At 40.6% G+C, this 26,917-nt stretch overlaps 1 protein-coding gene across 1 annotated transcript in view; it reads left to right on the top strand.

The window, feature by feature from the left end:
• Nucleotides 1–2,461: 2,461 nt before the first annotated feature.
• PDZD8 (PDZ domain containing 8) overlaps nucleotides 2,462–26,917 on the top strand; it is a 75,152-nt gene continuing 50,696 nt past the window's right edge. Inside the window, exon 1 of the mRNA XM_061162743.1 lies at nucleotides 2,462–3,385. Within this exon, the coding sequence (XP_061018726.1) occupies nucleotides 2,514–3,385 (872 nt within the window). The 5' untranslated portion in view covers nucleotides 2,462–2,513. The remainder of the gene's footprint in view (nucleotides 3,386–26,917) is intronic.

Genomic DNA, 26,917 nt, shown 5'->3' with positions numbered 1-26,917 from the left:
CCATTTCCTTCTCCAATGCTCGAGAGTGAAAGTGAAGCTGCTCAGTCCTGTCCGACTCTTATCAACCCCGTGGACTGCAGCCTACCAGGCTCCTCCGTCCATGGGATTTTCCAGGCAAGAGTACCAGAGTGGGTCACCATTGCCTTCTCTGACTTGGGCATGAGTAAGAAAGACGAGGTCAGCTTGGTTCCAAAGTTCTATACCTGCTCCAGCTGGGTCAGAATTCTGTTTTCGTTCTAGACTCACCCAGACTCAGGACAGTCACTGGCTTGGGGATCTTCCAGAACTAGAGAGGAGGCCTGCCCTGGCCCCTTAAGGCCATCCAGAACCTATAAGACTTTTAGGTATGGAGTATTCTGACCCTTAGTTCAGAAAACTAAGATCATGGCATCTGGTCCCATCACTTCATGGCAAACAGATGGGGAAACAGTGGAAACAGTGACAGACTTTATTTTTTTGGGCTCCAAAATCACTGCAGATGGTGACTGCAGTCATGAAATTAAAAGATGCTTGCTCCTTGGAAGAAAAGCATGACCAACCTAGGCAGCATATTACAAAGCAGAGACATTACTTTGCTAACAAAGTCCATCTAGTTAAAGCTATGGTTTTTCCAGTAGTCAGGTACTGATGTGAGAGTTGGACTATAAAGAAAGCTGAGCACCGAAGAATTGGTGCTTTTGAACTGTGGTGTTGGAGAAGACTCTTGAGAGTCCCTTGGACTGCAAGGAGATCCATCCAGTCCATCCTAAAGGAAATCAGTCCTGAATATTCATTGGAAGGACTGATAATGAAGCTGAAACTCCAATACTTTGGCCACCTGATGCGAAGAACTTGACTCATTTGAAAAGACCCCGATTCTGGCAAAGATTGAAGGCAGGAGGAGAAGGGGACGACAGAGGATGAGATGGTTGGATGGCATCACAGACTCAATGGACATGAGTTTGAGTAAATTCCGGGAGCTGGTGATGGACAGGGAAGCCTGGCCTGCTGCAGTCAGTAGGGTCCCAAAGGGTCCAACACAACTGAGCGACTGAACGGAACTGATCTGACCCGAGTGAGAGTAGGGGCAGATCTTTGTGTTGTCCCTGCGGTTGAGGCACAGAAGCATTTATGATGTAACCAGACGGCAGGGGGAGTAACATTGTTGCTGGGCAACCTGGCTTCATTAACTCTATGGCTTTCCTCAAGGTGCTACCTTGTGCAAAATTTCCTTAAGTCTTTCCTCACCCCCACCCTTCCCCCTACCTCAACTCCCCCTTCCTGTGCCCCAGGGAACCAATCAGCCCCCTTCCAACTCTAGCAATCTTGTTATCCTAGTGCAGAGTAGTGACTGAAGACTTAGGGTTTAGTTTTAGACAGACCAGTCTCCATTGTGTAACCCGCAACTTCCTTTCCCTCTGCGGCAGCGTTTGCATTTGTAAAACGGATGGTGGCTAACTAAAACTGGTAGCTAACTAAAACTGTCTCTTAAATGGGCTAAATGTGGCAATACACTCAGGGACTTAACCCACTGCAAGAGCTTGACGGTGACTATTCATCTTCCAATCATCTGGCAAGTTCATCTCACTCCTCATTCATTCCTTGTAGCAGTTCTTTTCTGTCCTTCTGGTTTAAATCTCAAATATCTATCTAGGTAGTAAAGTTAGTTCGCATCTGACGTCTTTTTTTGGTCTGTCCCTCCTTCCCAGGGCCCACCCTCTGCGGACGCAGAGCGTCTGTTGGTCAGAGTGATGGTCGGTTACGGCAGTCTCCGAGGCAATGCAATCTTGTCCTCGGCTTGGAAAGTCTCCGAACCGCTAGCTCAGATCCTCTGCGGCGCTGCCCTGCAGGGAAAGCCGCCAGCCCATTCTCAGGGGCGCGAGTGGAAGAATCACACTGCAGCAGAGGTAACAGACAGGGACCGAGGCCAATGAAGGGGGATGGGCGCATTAGAAGATAACGGGATGACCGGGATCAAGAACACGCCGCCACGCCCTCTCCGCCCGGCCTCTTATCCTCCAGCCGGTGGCCCCGGTTATCCTCCTAGATCCGGACAGCGGCTTCCGAAGTGACAGCCACGTGGACTGCGGGGGACTAGAATGTTGGCGTGGGGGGCGGGGCTGGAAGGGCGCCCGAGAGGTGAAGAAGGACCCGCGTACGCATGCTCGGGCGCCGGCTGCCAGGCGACGCCGCCGGGAGCGAGTACGCTCCTGACGTCACGCGCCGCTCGTCCATTGAGCGGCGGCCGGAGGGAGGCGCCGTTCCGCCCCCTCCCGCCCCCGCCGCCGCCACCGCCGCCACGGCAGCCGCCTCCGGGAGTGTCTGAGGGGGCGCGGGGCCGCCGCAGGCTCGGGCGCCGCAGCGCGCGGTCCGGAGCCGCCGGTCGAGGCCCAGCGTGCGGCTTGCTCCGACCCCCGCCGCCCGATGTCCTCAAGATGGAGTCGGCGGGGAGGGCGGCGTGAAGAAAGCGGCGCTGTGGGCGCTGGGGCAAGGGCCCGGGCGCCCCAGGCGGCGACGGCGGCGGCGGCGGCGGGATGGGGCTGCTCCTCATGATCCTGGCGTCGGCCGTGCTGGGCTCCTTCCTCACGCTCCTCACCCAGTTCCTGCTGCTCTACCGCAGACAGCCCGAGCCGCCGCCGGACGAGGCCGCCCGCGCGGCCGACGGCTTCCGCTACATCAAGCCGGTGCCGGGCCTGTCCCTGAGAGAGTACCTTTATGGCGGCGGCGGCGGGGCTGAGGAGCCCTCTGGCGGGCCCCCCGAGGGCGGCGCGACCCCGGCCCCCGAGACCCCCGCCCCGCCGACGCGCGAGACCTGCTACTTCCTCAACGCCATCATCCTGTTCTTGTTCCGGGAGCTGCGGGACACCGCACTTGCCCGCCGCTGGGTCACCAAGAAGATCAAGGTGGAGTTCGAGGAGCTGCTGCAGACCAAGACGGCTGGGCGCCTGCTGGAGGGGCTGAGCCTGCGGGACGTGTTCCTGGGCGAGACCGTGCCCTTCATCAAGACCATCCGGCTCCTACGGCCCGTGGCGCCCTCGGCCACCGGGGAGCCCGATGGCCCCGAGGGGGAGGCGCTGCCCCCCGCCACCACCCCCGAGGAGCTGGCCTTCGAGGCGGAGGTGGAGTACAACGGGGGCTTCCACCTGGCCATCGACGTGGACTTGGTCTTCGGCAAGTCCGCCTACCTGTTCGTCAAGCTATCGCGGGTGGTGGGGAGGCTGCGCTTCGTCCTCACCCGCGTGCCCTTCACCCACTGGTTCTTCTCCTTCGTGGAGGACCCGCGGATCGACTTCGAGGTGCGCTCCCAGTTCGAAGGGCGGCCCCTGCCCCAGCTCACCTCCTTCATCGTCAACCAGCTCAAGAAGATCATCAAGCGCAAGCACACCCTTCCGAGTTACAAGATCAGGTGAGAGGAAGGTTGCGGGGGAAGGTCGCCCGGGCGCGAGGGCCCCCTGGCTGCTGGGACCCGGAGCCTGGCAGGGCATTGCCTCCGTCGTTGGGTGGGAAGGGCAGAGACTTATACAGCCCCTGCTTTCCAGGGCTCTTCCCCACCCTGGCCAGGGCCCTCGATTAAGTACCCACATTCTTTGCTTCCGAAGGGCATTAATAAGAAGCTGGAAGCCTTTACGTGTGCTCTTGGGCATCCACGGTGTTGTCAGCGCGGGTCGAAGCAGCATATTGAAAATGGAAGGGAAGTCCCTCCCTCCCCGGACGGCTCTGGGACTGTTGAGAAACTATTTCTCTAGGTGGTTGCTGCATTGAGGGCAGCTTTGCAGCATCGCCTTGACCACATTGAGAAACTGTTCGTGGACACCAAGTACAGGCATGAGGAGTGTGCTGGGAGCCCAGAGCTGTTGTATTTTGCAACCGCAGGCCAGTTTTGCCTTGGTGCTTTGGCAACTTTCAAGGCAGAGGCAGCATCTGTTGGAAAGGAATACTTTTCCACTGCAAATTGGAAACGAGTTGGGAGCCTATACATCTTGTAGTTCTCTGTACCTTTTGTGTTAATGTCGTCTGGGGTAAATTCTGTAGCACAACCCCAGGCTGCCCCCAGACCTTTGAACTCTACTTGGCTGTAGGCTCCTCCCACAGTACCTGAAATTGCCCAGCAGGTAGTATTTTAAGATAGGTGACTTTAACTTTGTAAAGCCTACCTATATCTGGCGGCTTGATTTTTATGTAGTGTACTATTTTGATTAATGTACAAGGGTTTGGGTTTTTATTTATTTTTAATATCGTAGAGGTGGAAGGGGAAAAGAAATTTTGTGGGGCTGGAGTCTTCACTTTGGGAAGGCTTGTCGGTGTTGAAGGGTCATATATGGCTATTTCTTCTAAAACAGATACATTTTTAACTTAAAGTGTTTAACCCTTTAGGATTTTGTTCTTTACCATAAAATTATGTAGTCTGGTATTTGCCTCACCTAGTTCCCTTTAGTGGAAGTTACATATTTCTAGATCACTAACTTGCTACCACAGTTTAAAACATCAGTGACCCAGATAATTCAGGAATGCTTTTGTTTGGGATGGAGTATTGACTTGTATTATGTGGCAGGTTTGCCTTAGTAATTGTGTTTGTTTAGGCTAATAGCATAGTGACAGCTTAAAACTGTCAAGTGGCAGAAATTTATAATGGAAAATTTTCCATAGATTTGCACAGGATGGTGAACTGGTCATTCACTGTCTGATTTCCTGTTCCGTGAAGTAGAACATACTTATGAAACCTACTCTTTCAGCTCTGGAATATGTGACTAAATTCTCAGTGAGTTATAGTGTTTAAGCAGTGAGGTGTTTATAGCAGTGTGTGGCTGAGAAAGTCATGAGAGAAAGTTGTTACAGATTTTGATGTGTTTTCACAACTTCAGTTCTAATATTTTCTAAGTGGCTTTAAGATGCCAAAAACTTGACTAAGCTATTACTGATATTTGGGGGTTATTTGCAGGTTAGCCAGCGGTAATGGGATTACATGTCATTTTGGGTTGGTTGGTTGGTTGGTTAGTTGTTTTCAGTGTTGACTTGAAATTCAGTTAAATCTGAAGGAAATTGTGATTAGCAGTTATAGAGCCATTAATAGGTTTATTTCCTTTGAAGGAACTTTTAGCATCTGTTCAATTGAATAGCATCATCATTTAAAATGTAGTCAAATTGCTTTTATTTACTGTATCCAAAAGGATTTTTAGAAAACCTAAAAATCTTGGGTGTGTTTGGGTATTATGATATTTCAACTTTTAAACCTTAAAAGTTAAATGGTCACCTCCAAACATCTACACTCTTGGGCTCTATATTCCAAAGCATAGTCAGTAAGTACTGCACAGAATATATCACTCAATCTGTAAATATTTACTGCGCAACTGCTCTGTGCTTAACCATTATTCTGGGTACAGGGTTTCCATACAGTCTCAACCCTAATGGAGGCTGGAGTTTAGTGAGGATTGAATTAGCTGTACTTAATAAGATTTAGCTAGAATGTCATTGATGGGGTAACATTGAAGTAACTAGGAAGCTGATTTTAGTTTAGTAAAAGAAAATGATAAAAGTATGAGGATGGAGAGTGCTGCTTCAGAAAGTGTTGAGTTCTCTTATCTGTGTGTAGCTGTTCTGCCAGGAATATTTTAAACTACTGATGTTGTGGAGCAAATTCAAGTTTCAGCAAAGAGAACGAATTAAAATACATTTAAGATGTGTCACAATTCTCATAATGAGAATTAAAGTAGCTGTGGTTTCTTCTTTTTTATAGATGGGGAAGAGTGCTCAGAGTAGTTAAATAACTTGCCTAAAGTCACACAACTGTCAGATGGTGAAATCCAGCTCAGATACAGCCAGACTACCCTTTTTTCTTAAACTATACTGTGTTGTCCTTAAGGGATTTTTAAAGTATGCCATCAAAATAATGTATGTGGGAGGTATCCTTCCAAATTAACTGAGAACTCTTAAGAAGCATATGACTGTACAACTTTTCTCCCCCCCTTAAATTAGAAGTTTTGAGAAAGATTCCTTTTAAATTTTTTTTAATTTAAATCATAAGGGTAAATCTTTGGGTGCTACCCTATTTAGCATTTCATTTTTAATCCAGCAGATTTTGTTTCCAAATAGAAGGTCTTGCTAGTTTATCCTTTTTAGCTGCCTAATCTACTTAGTAGAGCTAAAGCAGTAAAGAAAACTGTATTGAATCTTAGGGTCTTTTGGCACTTGAAATTATTATAAAGGAGAAATATCTTAACAGTTGGCCTTGTTGTCACTTCTTCCCCCTCTTCATTTGTTTTTCCATTTTCATGTTGCTAAAGTGAAAGTGTTATAAAGTGGCCCATCAGGGCTACCAGTTCTCATCAGGAGATGAGAAGGCAGCTTAAGTGGTTGGCTGCTTTCTAAGGACCTAGCTGATAGACACTTCATTTTACCCAGGTAACATAGTTGGTAAAGGCTGTAGTATTTTTTTAACGAGTATACTTTTTTTTACATATTATTCTAATTTTATTAATATTCCAATGCCACTATCTCAGTGTTAATTTTTTTGAGTTTTTTCTTAAAATGTACACTTTAAAATAGTAAATTAAAGCCATCCTTTTAAAAATTATTATTAATCAAAAATTAGTCTTCAAGAGAAATAGATTACCCTCAGTGTTCTTTTCTTCGCTCATTTTTTTTGTTGTTCTCAAAAATTTTGTTTTTATTTAATTTCCTATTAGAGAATTATGGGTTACCAGTGCTCTTGACTACATGGAGAACCCATCTTCAACATGAAATCTAAGTAATAGTCCTGAGGAGTTTAGGGTTTGCGAGTCAGGTATTTGAGATTCTTACTGATGCTTCTCTTCCTAGGGTATCATTGCTGAGTAGTCAGCAGTGGTTGCATATTCAAAGGCCATATCTGGTTCGTAGGTGCTTTTAATTTGGCTTGCACTGTAGTTTTTTTGTTTCTTCATTGCCAGCATTTAAAAATGGATAATATTGCATGATTTAGATTTCTGGCTTCTCTTAGGAAAATCTGGAAGACCTTAAAGCACTAGGCCTGCATTCGTCCTAGCAGTAATAAGATGGGAGAGATGGAGTCTAGGTGCAGGAAGCTCTTACATAGAGTGAGTCCCCACCCACTTGCTACATTTACTGATGACACTTGCCTGGCCTGGCATTATATGCATTTGAAATTGCTTACTAAATGAACATTACTCTTGCTCTTCACTGCAAGTGGGAAGAGTGTTAGTAGCTGGGTAGTAGAGGGTGATCATTTTTATCCCTTTTTAAACATTATATCTTTGAAAAGCCTTTCACTGAACAACTTTATTTTATAAAAGATATTATCATTATAATATTGAATGCTAAAAACATCATTCTATTGGAAATCTTTTAAAAATCCCTTGAAATGTTTTTCATTTCTCTGCAGTGTAGTGATAGTAAGTAGACAGTGGCTGCTTTTCCCTTGAGTTTGCTGGACTTTTGCTTTAGTACAAAGTGTGGGTCATCAGTTAACTAGGTATAAGTGTTTACTTCTGAGTTACAAATAAGAGGGCATCTACTTATTGACACTATTTGAATTTAATAAATTAGTATGGAACAAATATTGGAAAACTTCACTTTTCAAGTTCATGGAATATCTTCTGAGCATGACTATTTTGTCAAAACTGTTTCATTCTTTTACTCTTAAAAATGTTCTGATAGATATTTGTAGAAAATTTTCACATATTCTTAGTGACTGGAGATTGAGGATAGGTCTATATTTAGTTTGATAGGGTCTTTTAGCATAATTATCTGTATCTTCTCTAATATATGATTAATTTCAGAGAACTAAATTAGACCTGGCCTGGAAAGCCTCATACTATATAGAGCAGCTTGTAATTGTGTTATTTCTTCCTTGGTCTGAGATGAGAAAGAAAAACATTTATTCTTATGTTAATTATAACTTTTAAAAATTTTATTGAATATTGGAAGTAAAGATAGTTTCTAGTAATCAATGTCTTCTTAAAATTTTTCAAAGTGAATTCTCTGAAAGCTGAAAAAATCATTTGTAAAGTTAAATGTATGGTACTGTGTTTATTCACTTACACTTTCATACTCTTCTGTATATAAACAGATTTTAAAAAATATCTTTGCTTAGGCTGGAAAATACTTTAAAATAGCTACTGATTATAATTTTACTTATATTAGTAGAAAAAATTCACCTTTGGTACTTTGGGATAGTGAAGACAAGGACATTGGGGTATCACTCTAGCTGTTCTAGAGTAATGACGTAATGTATTAGCTAATTTTTAATTTGTTATTTCTTGTACTTCTGCTCAGATGAGTATCTCTATATAAATGGAATTGTAAGATGACATTGTCTTAGATAAATAATTGTCATTTTTTAAATAATCACTTATTTTTAGTAACTAAAGATAACTGAAGTACTGAAGACTACCACACCAAGTGAAGAAGGAAATGGCAACCCACTCCAGTATTCTTGCCTGGACAGTTCTGTGGACAGAGGAGCCTGGTGGGCTATAGTCCATGGAGTCGCAAAGAGTTGGACAATACTAAGTGACTAAAACACACACACACACCCCATAGCTAGTGTTGTAAGAGTATGATGATAAAAATGGTTATAGCATAGTTCATGCTTTCAAGCTGGTTAGTCTTCCTGGGAAAAACAGAAAACAGTTAAAGCTCATTATACTGGCATTTGTATATATTTAAGACCTTCAGTTTTGTGAGAAATGAAGAGGAGCGATCAGTGTCTGCTAGGCAAACACTTGATTACTTTGTGCTGTATAATGTTTTGTGACCTTGGAATACCTGAGTATGCTCCAGTTTAGTGCTGGTTTTAACTTCTTGCAAGTTGGGTTTTCTTCAGCTATTTTGAATTACTATGATTTAGGCATTTAAAACGCTTTAGATGGAAAATAGTATATTGAAAATTAAATCTTTGCTCTAAAAATTTGGCTTACATATTGAAAAGAGAAGAGTAATAATGAGGAAGCTGTTTGAGTCTAATCAGTAGTGTAGAGATCTGTTGGCTTCTGGGAAAGCCCTACTGTGTTACTGGAAATAGCCAAAGCAGATCACTGTAAAGTAGATTGCATTGAAGGAGCATGCCTAATCAGACACTTAATATTGACTTATAAATATTACTAGTCTATCATATGAGATAGAGACACAGGTAATAAAATCAGTTTGCTAACTATATGCAAAGCACTGTGTGTGTACTTCCAAATACTTGCTATCTTTTTTCATAGTTACAGGAGCTGTGTAGGAGAAGTCGGTATCTCATTTTTACAGAGACGGTGGAAACTTGAGACTTCCAGGGGGTTAGTGACCCTCTCAGAGTCTTTTTAAAAAGTCCTGGACTCCTAAAGTCATGTGTGTTATTTCTACAGAGATAAATCAATGGTTACTCTACCAGGAGTTTGCAAACAAACTGGTGCTAGGCTTACAAATTAAGAATGACTTTTACATTTTATAACTTTACATTTTAAAGTTGTTCAAACAAAAAGAAGAATGTGCAACAGACCATATTGGATTCTAAAATATTTCCTTTCTCGTCCACTATAAAAAAAGGTTTGCTAATCCCTGGTCTAAACCCTGAAACAGAAAGCCCTAAAGAAAAAAACACACAAAAAAACTGTACTTCAGTGTATACAAAAAAGGAACATGTGTGCATATACAATACATTGAAAGGTACTTTTAAACCTTTTTTTGAGAGTCCTATCTTTTTGGAAAGCTAATGATAACTGTGGTACTTTGCAGAAAAATGCATAAACAGTTTAGTTTCATGGAATTTTTAGTCCCCTGGAAACCTGTCTGGGGTTCTTAACCCAGGTTGCATAGTAAACACAAAGGAATACAATTTTTTTCCCATAAATATAACTAAAACTAATCTTCTGGAAAAAAATATTAAGCACTTCATACTTTTGCTGGCCTTCTTGTATGGCTTCTATGGCTCACTGACCCAGCATTTCTCCCCTTCTCTTTCTCCATACCCTCCGAACATTGTCATCAGGAAACAAATGCTGTTAAATCCCTTTGTTTCTTTCTAGAGTCATAGGACCTACCAATACTTTTGTCATGACATCAGAGCACATCACACTTCATTGGAAAGTTGTAAAGCGCCTACCTGGTCATTAGCAGAAGTTTTACAGAGTAGTTTTGAAATCTCTCTTGCTAAATTGCTGCTGCTGCTGCTAAGTCGCTTCAGTCGTGTCCGACTCTGTGCGACCCCGTAGAAGGCAGCCCACTAGGCTCCGCCGTCCCTGGGATTCTTCAGGCAAGAACACTGGAATGGGTTGCCATTTCCTTCTCCAATGCATGAAAGTGAAAAGTGAAAGTGAAGTTGCTCAGTCGTGTCTGATTCTTCGCGACCCCAAGGACTGCAGCCTACCAGGCTCCTCCATCCATGGGATTTTCCAGACAAGGGTACTGGAGTAGGGTGCCATTGCCTTCTCCGTGCCAAATTGTTAGGACTCCGATAAAACCACATACTTACTGTATTTGTATTAGGGAAAAATGAGATGTAAGTGTTAATTATTTACCTTCAAATGAGTAGAACTGCAGGTGTTACAGAGAGGCTGCCAGTACTGTGGAATTATTTCACTCTTTTGTTTGAGGCTACAGAGAAGTACTTCAATTATCTATTCCAGTAAATAGAGCTTTGGATTACCATATACCTTAATTCAGCACTCTGCTGCTCAAAAGGACCTTAGACAAAAGGCTTTTATCTTCTCTTATTCTCAGTTTCCATATTTGTAAAATGGAGATGAAATAATATCTATCTAATTGGAGATAATAAATGTCATATATGATACCTACTGAATAAATATATCTTTCCTTTAGTAACTAATTGAATGTACTCATTTATTGATTATCCTACATTCGTCACGTTTTGCTAGAGATATGTCAGAAATTTGTTAGGTGATACTATAAAAAAATTTCTCTTTTCAAATGAGTGATAAGCTCATTGTAAAAAAAATACAGAGAAAATCACAGTGGAAAATCTCCTGTAATATGTCTTCTTAAAGAAAACTGTTAAATTCAGGGACTATTCTTCCATATTTTTTTCTAAATGTATTCTAATTTGTTGTTGTTCAGTCACTAAGTCATGTGACCTCTTTGTGACCCTGTGGATTGCAGCACAGCAGGCTTCCCTGTCCTTTACTATCTCCCAGAGTTTGCTTAAATTCCTGTCCATTGAGTTGGTGATGCTATCTAACCATCTGATCCTCTGCTATCCTCTTCTCCTGCCTTTAATCTTTCCCAGCAGCAGGGTCTTTTCCAGTGAGTTGGCTCTTCACATCAGGTGGCCAGAGTACTGGAGCTTCCCTCTGTCCAGGGGATCCTCCCAGCAAGAACACTAGAACAGGTTGCCATTTCCTCCTCCAGGGGATCTTCCCTACCCAGGGAATCCAACCAGTGTCTCCTGCATTGGCAAGTGGATTCTTTATGCCTAATGCCACCTGGGAAGCCCCTATAATTTGTTACTAATTTATAAAAACAGTTGGTATCCCACTGTTAGCATCTTGCTTTTTTGGTATGTTTTACTCACTGTATCTTAGGTTTTTAAATGTACCTGCTTTATTTTCTTTTTAAAGGTGCTTGGAATTACCCTGATTGTAAGTACCACAAGTTAACCAATTCCTTGTTGATTTTTTCCCCAGCTTTTCACTAATATAAATAATGGTATCACAGACATTCCTCTATCTATATATCTTTGAGTAGATACTAGTTTTTTTTCTTGTGATTTGTTTTTTTGAAGGAGTATGTATTTTTTGTTTTTTTTCCCCCCATTTTTTTTGCCAGTGGTCAAGTAATATTTAGGAGCATTAAGGAGTTGAAAATACACTCCTCTCCCTTTTAATTTCATTCCTCGATGTACCCATTGTTAAGTTTGTGGCGTACACCCAGCTCTGTGCTCAATCACAGGTACATCAATACAAGCCTTTGAGGTGTACACCAGACTCTTACGCTCAAACACAAATATACAAGCCTCTTATGTACTGAGGAGGTGCCTGTCTCTTCCTCTTTCGCTCCCTCTCTGTGTCCCCATCCTTTTCTCCTCAATAAAAAAAATGGGGAGTGTAATATAAATGTGACCCTGAAAATTGGTTTGTAGGTGTAACACGAACATCCCTCCAGGCAGCATGTATAGGTCTAATTCACTGATTAATTCCATTCCTGGTCATACTTTATTTTCTATAACTTGTTTTCTCTGGCTCTGACCTTTTATTCCATACCTCTTCCTCTCACTTCATTTGTTCTAGCCTCCTGAGTGTTCTCACACTCCAATCTTGCAGCCATCCTGAGGCCTTGGCTAGTTGTTCTCCGGGAATATTTTTCCCACAGATAGCCAAAGAGCTCACCCTGTCACTTTTCAGGTCCTTGCTTCCATATCACCTTTTAGTTATCCTATATAAAAAAGTACATTAGTGTGTTATGTGTGGAGTTATTGGGGTTTTTTGCACAGACTTTTTACTGACACATTGTGTGTGTATTTCTGTGTGTGATATAGAAACTGCCCAAATCCTAAGGATACACTTAAATTCTCACAGAGTGAACTCAGCCTTGTAACTGAAGTGCTGGGATTTTAATTTAGTCTGAAGAATACCTATTTGTTGACTTTCTTTAAATGGAATGTATAGAATATATTAACTTTTTTATTAAATGGTTGAAGGTTGTTATAAACACAGACTGATAATGTGTAATCCAATTCTGATTGTAAAATCAGTACTGAGGAGGAATGCCTTCTCTCCCAACACACATACATGCACTCCAATGATGCTGATTGAGGTTTCCAAAAGTTGACAGTGCTGACTTCAAGGTCTGTCAGGCACCTTATGGACACCATCTCTCTTCCTCTGATTCTTACACACAAACAAAGACAAAACATGAATGCATTTGCAACCTTCTCTAACACTCTAGAAGCCCTGGTTTTTGATTTCACATTGTTTGGAAAGGTCAGTATTGATAAACTAGATTATCATCCTTCCCTTGGACAGATACAATAAAACTTATTTTCACATAATTAGCAGTTTTCTGAAAACCAGCTGAATGCTTCAGAACATGTATTTCTTCTGTAATCAGCACATTGGGTCTTTATTTTGTGCCCATGAATTCTTTATATATTGTAGGGGGAATGGAGCTGATAATATGCTATGTGAATTACTGAAATATCTATGCCTTGATTTGCATAACTTTGATTAAAAAGCTGCACAATTTCCCCCTCCCCAGCATAATTAGTTTTTCTTGATATGTACTTACAACAAACATGCTGATTAGCAAGCACAACAGTAAAGATGTTTTATCTGCCTGTAGTGCAGGAGACGCTGGGGAGACAGGTGTGATCCCCGGATGGGGAAGATGCCCTGGAGTAGGGCATGGCAACCCACTCCCAGTATTCTTGCAGGGAGAATCCCACGACAGCCGAGCCTGGTCACAGAGTTGGACACAACTGAAGCAACTGAGCATGCACGCATTCTTTTGCATTAAGTACCTGTTAACGTGCACTTGCTTCATTTGGTGAGGTGTGTGCCTGTCGCTGAATAGGTGTGTGTTTAGAAATGGTACTTCTGCTAGGATCAACTCCATATCCTCCTAGATTATCTGCATTATAAGTGACTGTTGTTTTTAGTTTTTTTTTTTTTTGCTGTAAAATCTTCAGGAGCAATATGGGGAGAAAGTATTTCTGTTTAGCAGCTGGCTATAAGAATCTCTGTTTTGAAAATGACTGTGTTCTTAGTACAGCTGTTTCATGCAGGCATCAGTGTCTGCTAAACAGAGCATCTGGTGGTGTGTGCTAACTAATGTCCTCCTCACACAATAGCCTTTCATGCTTGTGAGATTATACTCATACTCATTACTAAGGATGGATGTGGTTGCTGACTGCACAATCTCTCTACTTAGTTATTTGGTCAAGCAAGTAAATTATTCAAAGCTTTTAGTTCTGTGAAACTTGGTGTAGCTGAAGTTAAGAGCCATTCTTCTGTAGCTCATTTCATCATATGATAATTATTTTTATAACACACAAAATTTTGTTTTGTTCTCACCATTATTAAGTACAATATTCTATAAAATTCGGGAAGATGATGTCTGGCCTATTTTAAAGTTTGGAAAGGTTATTAGTTCTCAATATTTAACTTTGGATTTTAATCAGGACTAGAATTGCAGACCGGAGAAGGCAATGGCACCCCACTCCATACTCTTGCCTGGAAAATCCCATGGATGGAGGAGCCTGGTAGGCTGCAGTCCATGGGGTCGGGAAAAGTCGGACACGACTGAGCGACTTCACTTTCACTTTTCACCTTTATGCATTGGAGAAGGAAATGGCAACCCACTCCAGTGTTCTTGCCTGGAGAATCCCAGGGATGGGGTAGCACAGAATCAGACACGACTGAAGTGACTTAGCAGTAGCAGAATTGCAGACTCTTAACATGGGAAGAATTTAAGTAAATGTTTGTAGTGAAATATGACAGCTTTTGTTTACTCATTCTGGAATAGTAGATAGCACAGATTTAGTTCAGGTATTTTGAAATTCATGAAGTATTAGGAGATAAATCATGGCAATCTTAGTCTGTAGTAAAGCCCATGAATATAGTTTATCTAAATGAAAGGCTATTTTAGGGGTCAGTTGCTTACCTTTATTTTAAGCTTCATGAAAGCTTAGAGTTTCAATGTAATTGGTCATAGGCCATGGTAAGAGACCTTCACGTTGTAGGTTGTGATAAACATAGAAAGATAGATCTATTAGATGTGGTCAAGAGAATTGCTTTGGTTTCCTGAGCAACTCATCTCGTTTGATACTTTCTCTCTCTCATGCATAGGATATCAGTTAACACTGACTCACCTTTGAGTCACCAGCTATTGAGTTCTTTAGTGAGGGACTTGGCAGCCTCTGTTATCACTCTTGTCAGCCTATATATAAAACCGCTTCAGAAAATTTTGTAACATCTTAGACCTTGATTAGTGTATGCAGAATTAGGTGTTTGGATAAAAGTGAACCTTGCATATTACGTAGAGGGTGTATGGATGAATGAGCAGGAGGGAAAGTTTTTTTGTAATATTATTTGTTATCCTTGTTTTTATTAGTTTCATTACCACTTAGAAGTACTTTTTTCTTCCCAGGAGTACAGAAATTAAAATCATTTTCCCAAGTATGAACTTTATCCACCTAATGTGCCCCAAGGAATTCCATAAATAGAACAATTCTGTGTGGGTTTCCTTAAGAAACCCATGCAGTGTCTTAATATATTCAGTTTAATATAAGTCTTTGTTTAAAAAGCTTAATGACACAGAAATATAAAGGTGATACCTAAGGTAGGGAAGCATACTGGCTATTATTAACTTGTTTCTTTGCACTTGCAAATTTATATCCACACAAAGGACACAGTTTTTAAGAGGCCAACTAGTAGAGTGACTGAAATCATGGTCATGTGAAATCTGAAGTCCAAGAAAGACAAACAGCTACAATCTTGAACATCATCCATGATGAATACTAAGACCTGAGATGGTTCCTTGTGGAAGGGAAGAAGTTTGCTGTCTGACATGTCTCTAGGAGACCATCCTTCAAATAAATAAATAGAAAGTTTGACAGGAAATGTTTCTAGAGCATCTCCCTATGCCAAATGCTTTATGTGAACTTTCTCATCTAATCCTTAGAGTAACCTTGTAAGACAGGTTCTAATTAGTACATATGTTTACAGATGGAGAGACTGAGGCTCTCAAATTTGAAATAGCTTGCCCAGGTCTCAAAGCTAATAAGTGTTGGACCTGAAATTCAAAACTAAGACTTAACTAAAATCTGTGTCCTTACCACTGCTTTAAACTATCATGTAAAAAAGGAACTGAGAAGTGAAGGATGCTAAGTGCTTTACATTATTTCTTGTAATCTTTATAACAGCACTGTGAGATCATTGTTATTGTCCTCCTTCTGATATGAGGAAACTGAGGTTTAAAGGCAAGAGTTGACTCAGGGTCACGTTGCTGCAAAGTGGCAGAACAGGATCCCAAGCCCAGCTGTCTGGCTCCAGAGTCTGCTCTTAACCACTCTTCTGTACTACCTGCCATAGATGTTTCCTCTCTTCAGGCAACTCCCTGTTTAGCTGGGAGGAGTGGGAGGTGTGGGAGAACCACAGAGAGATAGACATGTAATGTGATTAGTGAGAAGCTGTGACCAGATGGTGGGGGTGGGGAGGGGGCTGCTGGTTAGAGAGGAGGTGACTTTGAAGGAGAACTTAAATAGTGTAAATTAGGAACTTACCATCCGGGGCTAGTTACACGATCAGAGTGATTAGCAGGCAGACAAATCTCTCAGGAGAAATAATATGGCTGTGCTAACCTTGCTGAGTGGAGGAGCTTGGTGTATGAATTGTCTTTTTAGTGTAATATTAGCTGAGTTGTCTACATAAAATAGAAGATTTGAAATTTAGGTCCATAGTTTACCAATATAGAAAATAGTGTTTCGAACTACTTGTACTTTGTTTTCTTTCTCGTTACATACGGTTTTGCATGTGTACTGTACTTTGCATAATAATGGGCACCATACAAGTTATGACTAATAGAGGTTTGTGATGATACTTAAATACACCAGGAGAACTCTTTCTTTAAATGACTACTGAGGTACCTCCAAAGAACAATGAATGGAGACACATTTTGAAATGATCACCACTGATTTATCTAGTTTATATATTTGGTCTAGGAGATTTGGGAGCACATTTATGTTTGCTAGTTCCTAATGTGAGAGAGTCAAGACTGTCAGACTAAAAGGCAAAAACCACACAGAACTCCCAGTTGCCTGCTCCTGTCTGCTTGTTCTACTCTTCATTAGGCAGGATGTAGTGCTGGTTATGTTCCTGAGCCTGAGATAAGACTCGTCTCTGAGTGCCTGACTGTGATTGGTCTCTCCATCCTTGAACACAGTAAACCTTTGTTGAAGGGATAAGATGACATTTAAGCTGATTGTTGAAGGATGGTGTGGCTTTAGACCTAGGGAGATGGGATGGAAGTTTAGTGTGGGTAGAAGAAATAGCAAAGGAACAGAATCAGGACACTGTGTACTATCTTTAGGGACATTAAGGAGGCCAGTTTGATGAGACTCAAGCGCAGAGAAGGGAGAAAACTAGCATTTGTGTACCTGTTACCTGCTGAGAACTCTACGAGGTGCTTCACATGTGTGAACTCTCTAATTAATAGTCCTGGGAGGTAGCTTTTTATTTAGAGAAAAAAGACAGAGGCTCTTGTTTTTGGTTCAGAAAATGGTCTTTTTTAAGAAGAGGAAACATAATTTTAGAAGTCACAAAATTCTGACTAATCATTGATAACCTGAACCAAGCTAGTGGGGAACACAGAATATTAGAATATTAGCAGCAGGAAATTGGGGGAACGGAGGTGGGACTGGTTGGTTGTGAGGAGGAGGTACAAGTTACCTTCAGATTTTTAAGAGTTCATGAAATCAATCATGCCAAGAAGAGAAAACAGGAGAGGAGGAGCAAATTTGAAGGAAAGGTGTTCCATTTACTTTTAAGCATAAATATATGGAATTCATAGATGCAGCGAGAGCAAATGATGTTGCTAAGGAAAGTACAGAAGAGAAAGGAAAGAAAGAATCCAAGTTGTTTTAGTTTACAGAACAAACTTCTAATTCTCCATTATGGGAAATTTCAAGCTTACTCAAAAGTTAAAGAGAATAGTTTGATAAACCCCATTATCTGTAGCCAGATGGTCATTAACTTGTAGGCACTTTTGATCTTCTGTATTTTCCCATGCTCCCCCCCCTTTGATTATTTTGAAACAAATATCTAGGAACTGGGACCATAATCTGTGTTTGTATGACTAAATCATGTTAACACAACACCTTCCCTCTTTGACAAGGCCTCATCCAACCTCTACATGAATATTTTGAGAAATAGAAGGCAAGCAATGCCTCGAGACAGTTGTGCCTTTTTTATTATTATTATTATTATCTCTTAATTGGTAGAAAGTTTTCCCTTTTATTGAGTTGAAAACTCTAGCTGATTTATTATTATGGCAAGGATACAAGAACCCATGGTGAAGTCCAAAGTAGATTTAGGGCTGAGAATATTTTTATATTGGGTTTGTAGTAAAGCCTTTTCTCTAAAGATCACAGTGTTTGCAAACAGTTTTACTGCTGCCATGTGATGGAGATGTCACCAGCTGGCATTCAGGGTGCTTATAGAACAGTCTTGAAACATCTTAGAGCAAAAACATATTTTAGACGTTAAAAAAGATTCTCTCGGATCCACATATGAGAAGAAGGCTTGGCGTTTCTTGTAAGTGTAAAATTTTAAATATGTATTTTTAAAATGTTATCAAAGTAACATATTTTTAAATTAAACATGGTTTTTCTTTTAAACTTTTACTGCAGTATAACTCACTGCTTAAAAAGCACACTAACTGTAAAAGTTCAGTTCAGTGAATTTTTACAAAATGAACAAAACAGCATTCAGAACAAGGAATAGAGTATTACCAGCAATCAGGAAGTCCCTCATATGCTGCCTTCCCTGCTCTGCTTAGCGGTAACTACTGTCCTGCCATCTACCACCATTGCTTTTTGTTGGGGCGGGGGCGTGCCTATTTTTTAACTTGTATAAATTGAGCCATAGTCTTTACACTCATTGTTTTTCTGGGTTCTTTGACTCAACAGTATGTTTGCGAGATTGTTTCCATGTTATTGTGTATATAGTTTGTTCATTATATTTGCTGTAGTGTCTTCACATGTACCTCGATTTATCCCTTTACTGTTGATGGGTAGTTGGATATTGCTGTTATAAGTATTCTTATACATGTTTTTGGTTAACATTTATGCACATTTCTATTGGATATCTAGGATTGCCGAGTCATAGGTTAAGCATGTATTCTGGTGTAGTAGATACAGCCACACAGTTTTACAGTAGTTATAATAGCACACTAGCAGTTTCACATCCTTTTCAACATTTGATATTGTCTGTCTTTTCATTTGGAGAACGTGCCTGCCAGTGTAGGAGACTTAAAGACACGGGTTTGATCGTTGGGTCGGGAAAATCCCCCGGAGAAGGGCCTGGCAAGCCACTCCAGTATTCTTGCCTGGATAATTCCATGGACAGAGGAACCTGGTGGGTTACAGTCCATAGCGTTGCAAAGAGTTGGACACGACTGAAGCGACTTACCATGCATGTGCGCATGTCTTTTCATTTGAGTTAATGCACATAATTTTAAATAATGTACATAATTTTAAAATCAAACATAATAGAAGGACTGATAATTAAAATCAGTGATTACTTCCCTAAACCCTCTACTTTCCTCCTGTAAATCACAGTCTTCAGAAGCAACCATTTATATGTACTACTATTTCTGTTTTTAGCAACTTTTAATTTAAGAGGCAGTGATAAATAGCATAGATTTTGAAGCCAGACTGCTTAGATTCTCTTCTTGGCTTTACCACTTACTGACTGTGTAACCTTGAGCAAGTTTTTTAACCTTTCTGTGTCTCAGTTTCTTCATCTACAAAATGGGGATTAATTATAGTATCTATCTTACAAAATTGCGAGAATTAATAAATGACTTATGTAGTAAGTACTCAGTAAAGGTTAGCTGTACTAATTAATGACATTACCTATATTGTTCAACCAAGTCATACAATCAGTTGTCTTGCTTCAGCATCTTTAAATATTTTCTATTGATTGACTTCCTTCTAAGATACATGAAGATTTAGCTAAATGATACCTTCTCACCTTCCTTTCTGAGAAGGAAATGGCAACCCACTCCAGTATTCTTGCTTGGAGAATCCTGTGGACAGAGGAGCCTGGTGGGCTGCTCTCCATAGGGTCACACAGAGTCAGACACAACTGAAGCGACTTATCATGCATGCATGCATTGGAGGAGGAAATGGCAACCCACTCATGTTCTTGCCTGGAGAATCCCAGGGATAGGTAAGCCTGGTGGGCTGCACAGAGGCGGACGTGACTTAGCAGCAGCAGCAGCATATTCATTTCTATCTTTTCCCAATCCAGTTATGTCACTATTTTCAGTTCATTCACTGAGCTGCATCCTTGTTTATATATAGTAACAACTATGTTTTATTCGAACTGAAATCTTCCTTGATTGATATATATACCTTATTGTTAGGTCTGTACACTTTTTTTTTTATTGCAGAACTGCCAAATATGCCGGTTTATGCTTCCTTTTCTATATTATAATTTCAAAATCTTTGAGCCATTCAAATCAGTATGTTCCTAGAGTCAAGTTTGAATTCTTTTTTATCCTCTTACCAAATTGCCTTAACCAAATCTTCAAGATTTAATTGAAAAATGAACCTCTTCCTTATCTCTTCTTCCATTCCCTATATTCTGGAGATCCCCTTCTTAAGAGTTTTCATCACCTTCCCCAAACTGGACTTTTCCCTTGGTTTGCCACAGTCCTGTCATCTGGGTTTAGGACATCATTGCCTTCTTGACTTGGATCCCCTGTTTCCTGGATTACTTTCTTCTTTCTTGCTTTAGACCCTCATTCTGTTGGCATGTATTACATGTAACTTTTTAATAAAGGATGCAGTCTCCAGCATGTTCTCTGTGAACCAGTTGTGTGAATTGGGGAAATGATCTGCAGCTGTGCCTCACCCTGTTGTTGCTGAGTGAGAATCAAGCACAGTAGTACATTTGAAACCATGCCCATCCTTGTCAGATAACTGCAGACCCGGTCTAGAGCATGTGTTCCAGCAGAAATCAGGGTGGTCATCAAGTCAGCCTCAGGAACTGTAGACCAGGCTCTGGAGTTATGTTTGAGTTCTTTTATGGACGAATTGTGTCCCCAAAATGTTAAAGCCCTAACCTTCAATGTAACTATTTGAGATAATAGGGCCTTTAAGGAGGTAATTAACATTAAAGAGTTCATAAGGATGGAGTTCTCATCCTAGTAGGACTGGCTCTTTACAAGAACAGGAAGAGATGCCAGAAGTGTGTGTGCAGAGAGAAAAGGCCATGAGAGGATACAGCAAGAAGGTGGCTGTCTATAAGCCAGGAGAGAGGTTTTACCAGAAACCAGCCCCCCTGGCATCTTGATCTTTGACTTCCACTGTGAGAAAGCAAGCTTCTGTTTTTTATGTCACCCAGTCTATGGTATTCTGTTGTGGCAGTGCTAGGAAACTAATATAGGTTCCAGTTTTGGCTCCAGTGTATAGTGTTTGTGAGACGTCTAGGACTGTTTACTTATGTACAGCGTGCTATTCCTGGTTTGGGGAGTTAAGTGAGCAAGTAAGTGCTGTATACAGTCAGTACCTGGTATGGTAGCCATTCAGTAACTCTTTTTCATAAGCCTTAAAACAACCTGTAAGTTTCTTTATTTTAGTTAGGAAAGGATAGATTTATTACTTTGTCAGGCAAAGGGGGACACACTGGGCTTCTGCCTCGAAAAACTGTGTGTCCCCTATAAGTTATTTTAATGAAAAGTGTCATTTATGGTTTTGTTTCTTTAATCAGATAATTCTAACCAAATATTTACATATCAAAACACTGACAAGAGCAACTATCTCTGGGTAACTGGGGTAGATTTTTTTAAAGTAGCTTTATTGAGATATAATTCATACTCCAAATTCAGCTATTTAAATCTATAATTCGGTGGTTTTTAGTATATTCACAGATATGTACCACTGTCACTACCATCATTTTAGACCATTTTTTATCACCTCAAAAACAAAACCCCATACCCTCAACCATCATCCTCCTTACCCATCTACCACCCTGAACCCTAAGCAACCACTAATTACTTTCTGTCTCTGTAGATGTCTTTATTCTGGATTTTCATATGAATGAAATCATGTAATTTGTGGCTTTGGGGCTTACTAGCTACCTCTATTTGAATATTTTTTTCTGTTCTTCTCTCTCTCTCCCCTCCCCTCCCACTGGCACTCCCCTTATGTTTATGTTGGTGTACTTAATGGTATCATTTCTCTAAGGCTCAGTTTGTTTTTTCATCCACCCCCCCCCACCCCCCATTCTTTGGCTTGGCAACCTCTATTGCTCTGTCTTCAAGTTCACTACTTTTTTTTCTTCTGCAAGTTCATAGCTACTGTTCAGAGCCCTTTTGTTGAACTTCAGAATTTCTCTGCACTTTATATTGTACTTTTCAAGTCCAGAATTCACACTTTTTAAAAATATATATATATTTAAATATATGTCAATGTATCCATTGATATTAAAGATTTCATGTGACATTGTCATAATACCTCCTTTTACTTCTTTAATCATGCTTTAAACATTTTTTGTAAAAACATATGTTTAAGAGCTATTTTAAAGTCTTCTTCTGTTAAGTCCAGCACTTGGTCATTTTAACTAGCAGTTTGTAGTTTGTGTTGCCTGCTTTCTTTCTGCTTTACAGATCATGCTTTCCTGTTGCTTTATATGCCTCATATTTTTTGTTGGAAACCAAATATTTTAGATAATATATTGTAGTAACTGGATACTGGTCCCCGTCTCCCAGGGTTTAGTGTTTGTTTGTTTAGTGATTGTTTTAGTGATTTGCCTGGATTATTTTAGTGGAGTGTTAAGCCTCTGAAGTGTCTTTTGTTTTCAACAATGCCCTGAAATGTTCCCTGACTCTAGCTGTTGGATGTTAGATGGAAGTGGGATGGGGGGGTGGCAGAAGCCTGAGGTCCTCTTGGGTTGCCTCTCTTGGCAGAGAACCACTGTGTCATAAACCAGGGCAAGGACAATCAAGATGGCAGAATCCTTAGTGTGCTATGCCCAAGATAGAGTCTGCGTTTCTCAAGTGGGGACAGGGTCGATGAAAGGAGCTCCCAATTTCTTGAGCATTCTTGCCCTGAACTTAACCTCATCACAGGTAGTCGAGGGCCAGATGAGAAACACTGATGACCTATTCTCCCCTCTGACAGGGAACTGGAGTTGGGGCGGTGGTGATGGCAAGGCAGCCTGTGTTCTTGGCTTCAGCAGTCCAAAGTGAACTCTCTCTTGCTGAGCCTGTTGGTGGGCGCAGTCTTGACGTCAGCACCATAGACTGTCACCTTTCTCACCACATTTCTATAGGTTTTCTTGAATAGAAGTTTCTTTACTTGCTGTTTGCCCTTGGAACCATTTCCAGAGGGCTTAATATCTGTTTTAATAATTTCCCCAGTTTTACTGGAAATTTAATAATTTCCCCAGTAGGTCAATGGAGTGTCTCATGCTGTTGTTATGAAAGTCCATCTTCCCAGATTGGTTTTTAAAGTTTTCTACAAGAGGAAATACAGATAGCTTGTCAAAGGTTTGTCTTCTGGGAACTTGAGTGAGAAAACTGACAGTTTTAAATTGATAGGTTAACAAGAGATAAAGGCTAATGAAACGGTTTTGTGCTAGGGTGGGAAGACAAAGTTCAGTTCAGTCTCTCAGTCTTGTCCGACTCTTTGCGACCCCATGGACTGCAGCATGCTAGGCTTCCCTGTCCATCACCAACTCCCGGAGCTTACTCAAACTCCAGTCCATCAAGTCGGTGATACCATCCAACCATCTCATCCTCTGTGGTCCCCTTATCTTCCTGCCTTCAATCTTTCCCAGCATCAGGATCTTTTCTAGTGAGTCGGTTCTTCACATCAGGTGGCCGAAGTATTGGAGTTTAAGCTTCAACATCAGTCCTTCCAGTGAATATTCAGGACTGATTTCCTTTAGGATGGACTGGCTGGATCCTCCTGGGTGTCCACGGGACTCTCAAGAGTCTTCTCCAACACCACAGTTAGTTCAAAAGCATCAATTCTTCGGCGCTCAGCTTCCTTTATAGTCCAGCTCTTACATCTGTACACGACTACTGAAAGAACCATAGCTTTGACTAGACTGACCTTTGTTGGTAAAGTAACATTTCTGCTTTTTAATGTGCTGTCTAGGTTGGTCATAACTTTTCTTCCAAGGAGCAAGCGTCTTTTAATTTCATGGCTGCAGTCACCATCTGCAGTGATTTTTGGAGCCCCCAAAAATGAAGTCAGCCACTGTTTCCACTGTTTCCCCATCTGTTTGCCATCAGGTGATGGGACCAAATGCCATGATCTTAGTTTTCTGAATGTTGAGTTTTAAGCCAACATTTTTACTCTCCTCTTTGACTTTCATCAAGAGGCTCTTTAGTTCTTCTTCGCTTTCTGCCATAAAGGTTGTGTCATCTGCATATCTGAGGTTATTGATATTTATCCTGGCAATCTTGATTCCAGCTTATGCTTCATCCAGTCCAGCGTTTCTCATGATGTTCTCTGCATTTAAGTTAAATAGACAGGGTGACAATATACAGCCTTCATGTACTCCTTTCCCGATTTGGAACCAGTCTGTTGTTCCATGTCCAGTTCTAACTGTTGCTTCTTGATCTGCATCCAGATTTCTCAGGAGGCAGATCAGATGGTCTGGTATTCCCATCTCTTTAATAATTTTCCACAGTTTCTTGTGATCCACACAGTCAAAGGCTTTGGCATAGTCAATAAAACAGAGGTAGATGTTTTTCTGGAACTCTCTCACTTTTTCCATGATCCAATGGATGTTGGCAATTTGATCTTGGGTTCCTCTGCTTTTTCTAAATCCAGCTTGAACATCTGGAAATTCACGTACTGTTGAAGTCTGGCTTGGAGAATTTTGAGCATTACTTTGCTAGCTGGTGAGATGAGTGCAGTTGTGCAGTAGTTTGAGCATTCTTTGGCATTGCCTTTCTTTGGAATTGGAATGAAAACTAATATTTTCCAGTCCTTTGGCCACTGCTGAGTTTTCCAAATTTGCTGGCATATTGAGTGCAACACTTTCACAGCATCATCTTTTAGCATTTGAAATAGCTCAACTGGAATTCATCACTTCTACTAGCTTTGTTCATAGTGATGCTTTCTAAGGCCCACTTGACTTCTCATCCCAGGATATCTGGCTCTAGGTGTGATCACACCATTGTGATTATCTGGGTCATGAAGATGTTTTTTTATAGTTCTTCTGTGTATTGTTGCCACGTCTTCTTAATATCTTCTGCTTCTGTTAGGTCCATACCATTTCTGTTCTTTATTGCGGCTATCTTTGCATGAAATGTTCCTTTGGGAAGACAAAAGAAAGGTATAGAAGTAGCCTGCTTCATTGTTTGGATTCGTTTATGGGTTTGAGCTACTAAAGACTTGGACTAAAAGTTTTGAAAACCAGGTGTTCTTTGTGAGAGTGTGGATTCTGTTTATTAACTTGCTGAACAAGTAGCTTTTTGTTTTGTTTTCTTGAAGTATAGTTTAATTTGCAATGTTGTGTTAATTACTGCTATACCGCAAAGTGACTCAGTTATACACATATTTATTAATACATTCTTTTTCATACTCTTTTCCATTATGGTTTATCACAGAATATTGAATATAGTTCCCTGTGCTATACTGTAGGACCTTGTTGTTTATCCATCTATATATTAAAACTTACATGTGTTAACCCCAACCTCCAACTTTATCCCTCCCCCTGACTCCTCCCCCTTAGCAACCACCAGTCTGTTCTTAATGTCCGTGATTCTGTTCATCTTTCATAGATAGGTTTATTTGTGTCATATTTTAGATTCCACAGGGACTTGCCGGGTGGTTCATTGGTTAAGACTTTGTACTCCAGTGCAGGGGTCACTGGTTCAAGCCCTGGTTGGGAAACTAAGATCCCCACGCCACATGGCTTGGCCCTAAAAAAAGAAATAGATTCCACATATAAGTTATATTATATGGTATCTGTCTTTCTCTTTCCGATTTACACTTGCATCTGTTGACGTGTACTGCTGCAAATGGCATTATTTTGTTCTTTTATGGCTGAATAATATTTCATTGTGTGTGTGTAGCACATCTTCTTTATTCATTCATTTGTCTCTGGACATTTAGAGGTTGTTTCCATGTCTTGGATGTTGTGAATAGTGCTACTGTGAACATAGGGGTGTATGTATTTTTTTGAATTATAGTTTGTCTGGATATATGCCCAGGAGTATGATTGCTAGATCATATGGTAATTCTATTTTTAGTTTTATGAGGAACCTCTCTACTGTTTTCTAGAGTGACTATGACTACATCAACTTACATTACCACCAGCCAGGTAGGAGGGTTCCCTTTTCTCCATACCCTCCCCAACATTTGTTGTTTGTAAACTCTTTAATAATGGCCATTCTGACCAGTTTGAGGTAGTACCTCACTGTAATAGTTTTCATCTGCATTTCTCTGATAATTAATGATGTTGAGCATCTTTTCATGTGCTTATTGGCCATCTGTATTTCTTTGGAGAAATGTCTTTTTAGATCTTCTGCCCATTTTTATTTTGGGCTATTTTCTTGTTCAGTTATATGAACTGTTGGTATATTTCAGAAATTAAGCCCATGTCAGTTGCATTATTTGCAAATATTTTCTCCCATTCTGTAGGTCATCTTTTTGTTTTGTTTATTTATTTATTTGCTGTACAAAAGCTTGTAAGTTTGATTAGGTTCTATTTGTTTATTTCTGTTGCCTTGGGAGGTTGACCTATGAAAATTCTGGTATGATTTGTGTCATAGAATGTTTTGCCTATGTTCTCTTCTAGGAGTTTTACGGTGTCATGTCTTAAAGTCTTTAAGCCGTTTTGATTCTGTTTTTGTGTATGATGAGAGGGTGTTGAACAAGTAGCTTTATCTCACTGTTTAGTGTGCTGTTTTTAAATGAAATACATTTTTAAATTTTAGTTTATTTTTGTGCAGAAATCATTTCAGCAACACCCCTAGTAGTATTAATAAACCCAAATTAGATTTTAGTGCTTGTAACATTGAAGTCACACACCTGTGAGAAATTTTTAAATTGAATTTTAGCTTTATATTTGACAAGAAAAGTTAATTCATGGAGCAGCTGTGATTTAGCACCTGTATTATTCAAAGTTGCTAGTGTTTGTAGTGGTTTTTGTGATTTTTTTGTTTTTAATAGAGTGACAGTAACATGTTCTTCAGGAGTCATAAGCCTTATTAAAAACACTGAGCTACAACATCCTTCTGTCATTTCTATGATAGATGTAGT

This window comes from Dama dama, chromosome 15 (genome assembly GCF_033118175.1).
Source record: "Dama dama isolate Ldn47 chromosome 15, ASM3311817v1, whole genome shotgun sequence".
In the NCBI taxonomy this organism is placed as follows: Eukaryota; Metazoa; Chordata; class Mammalia; order Artiodactyla; family Cervidae; genus Dama; species Dama dama.
Note: the sequence above shows the minus strand (reverse complement) of the source record. Positions and strands in the feature narration are given on the sequence as shown.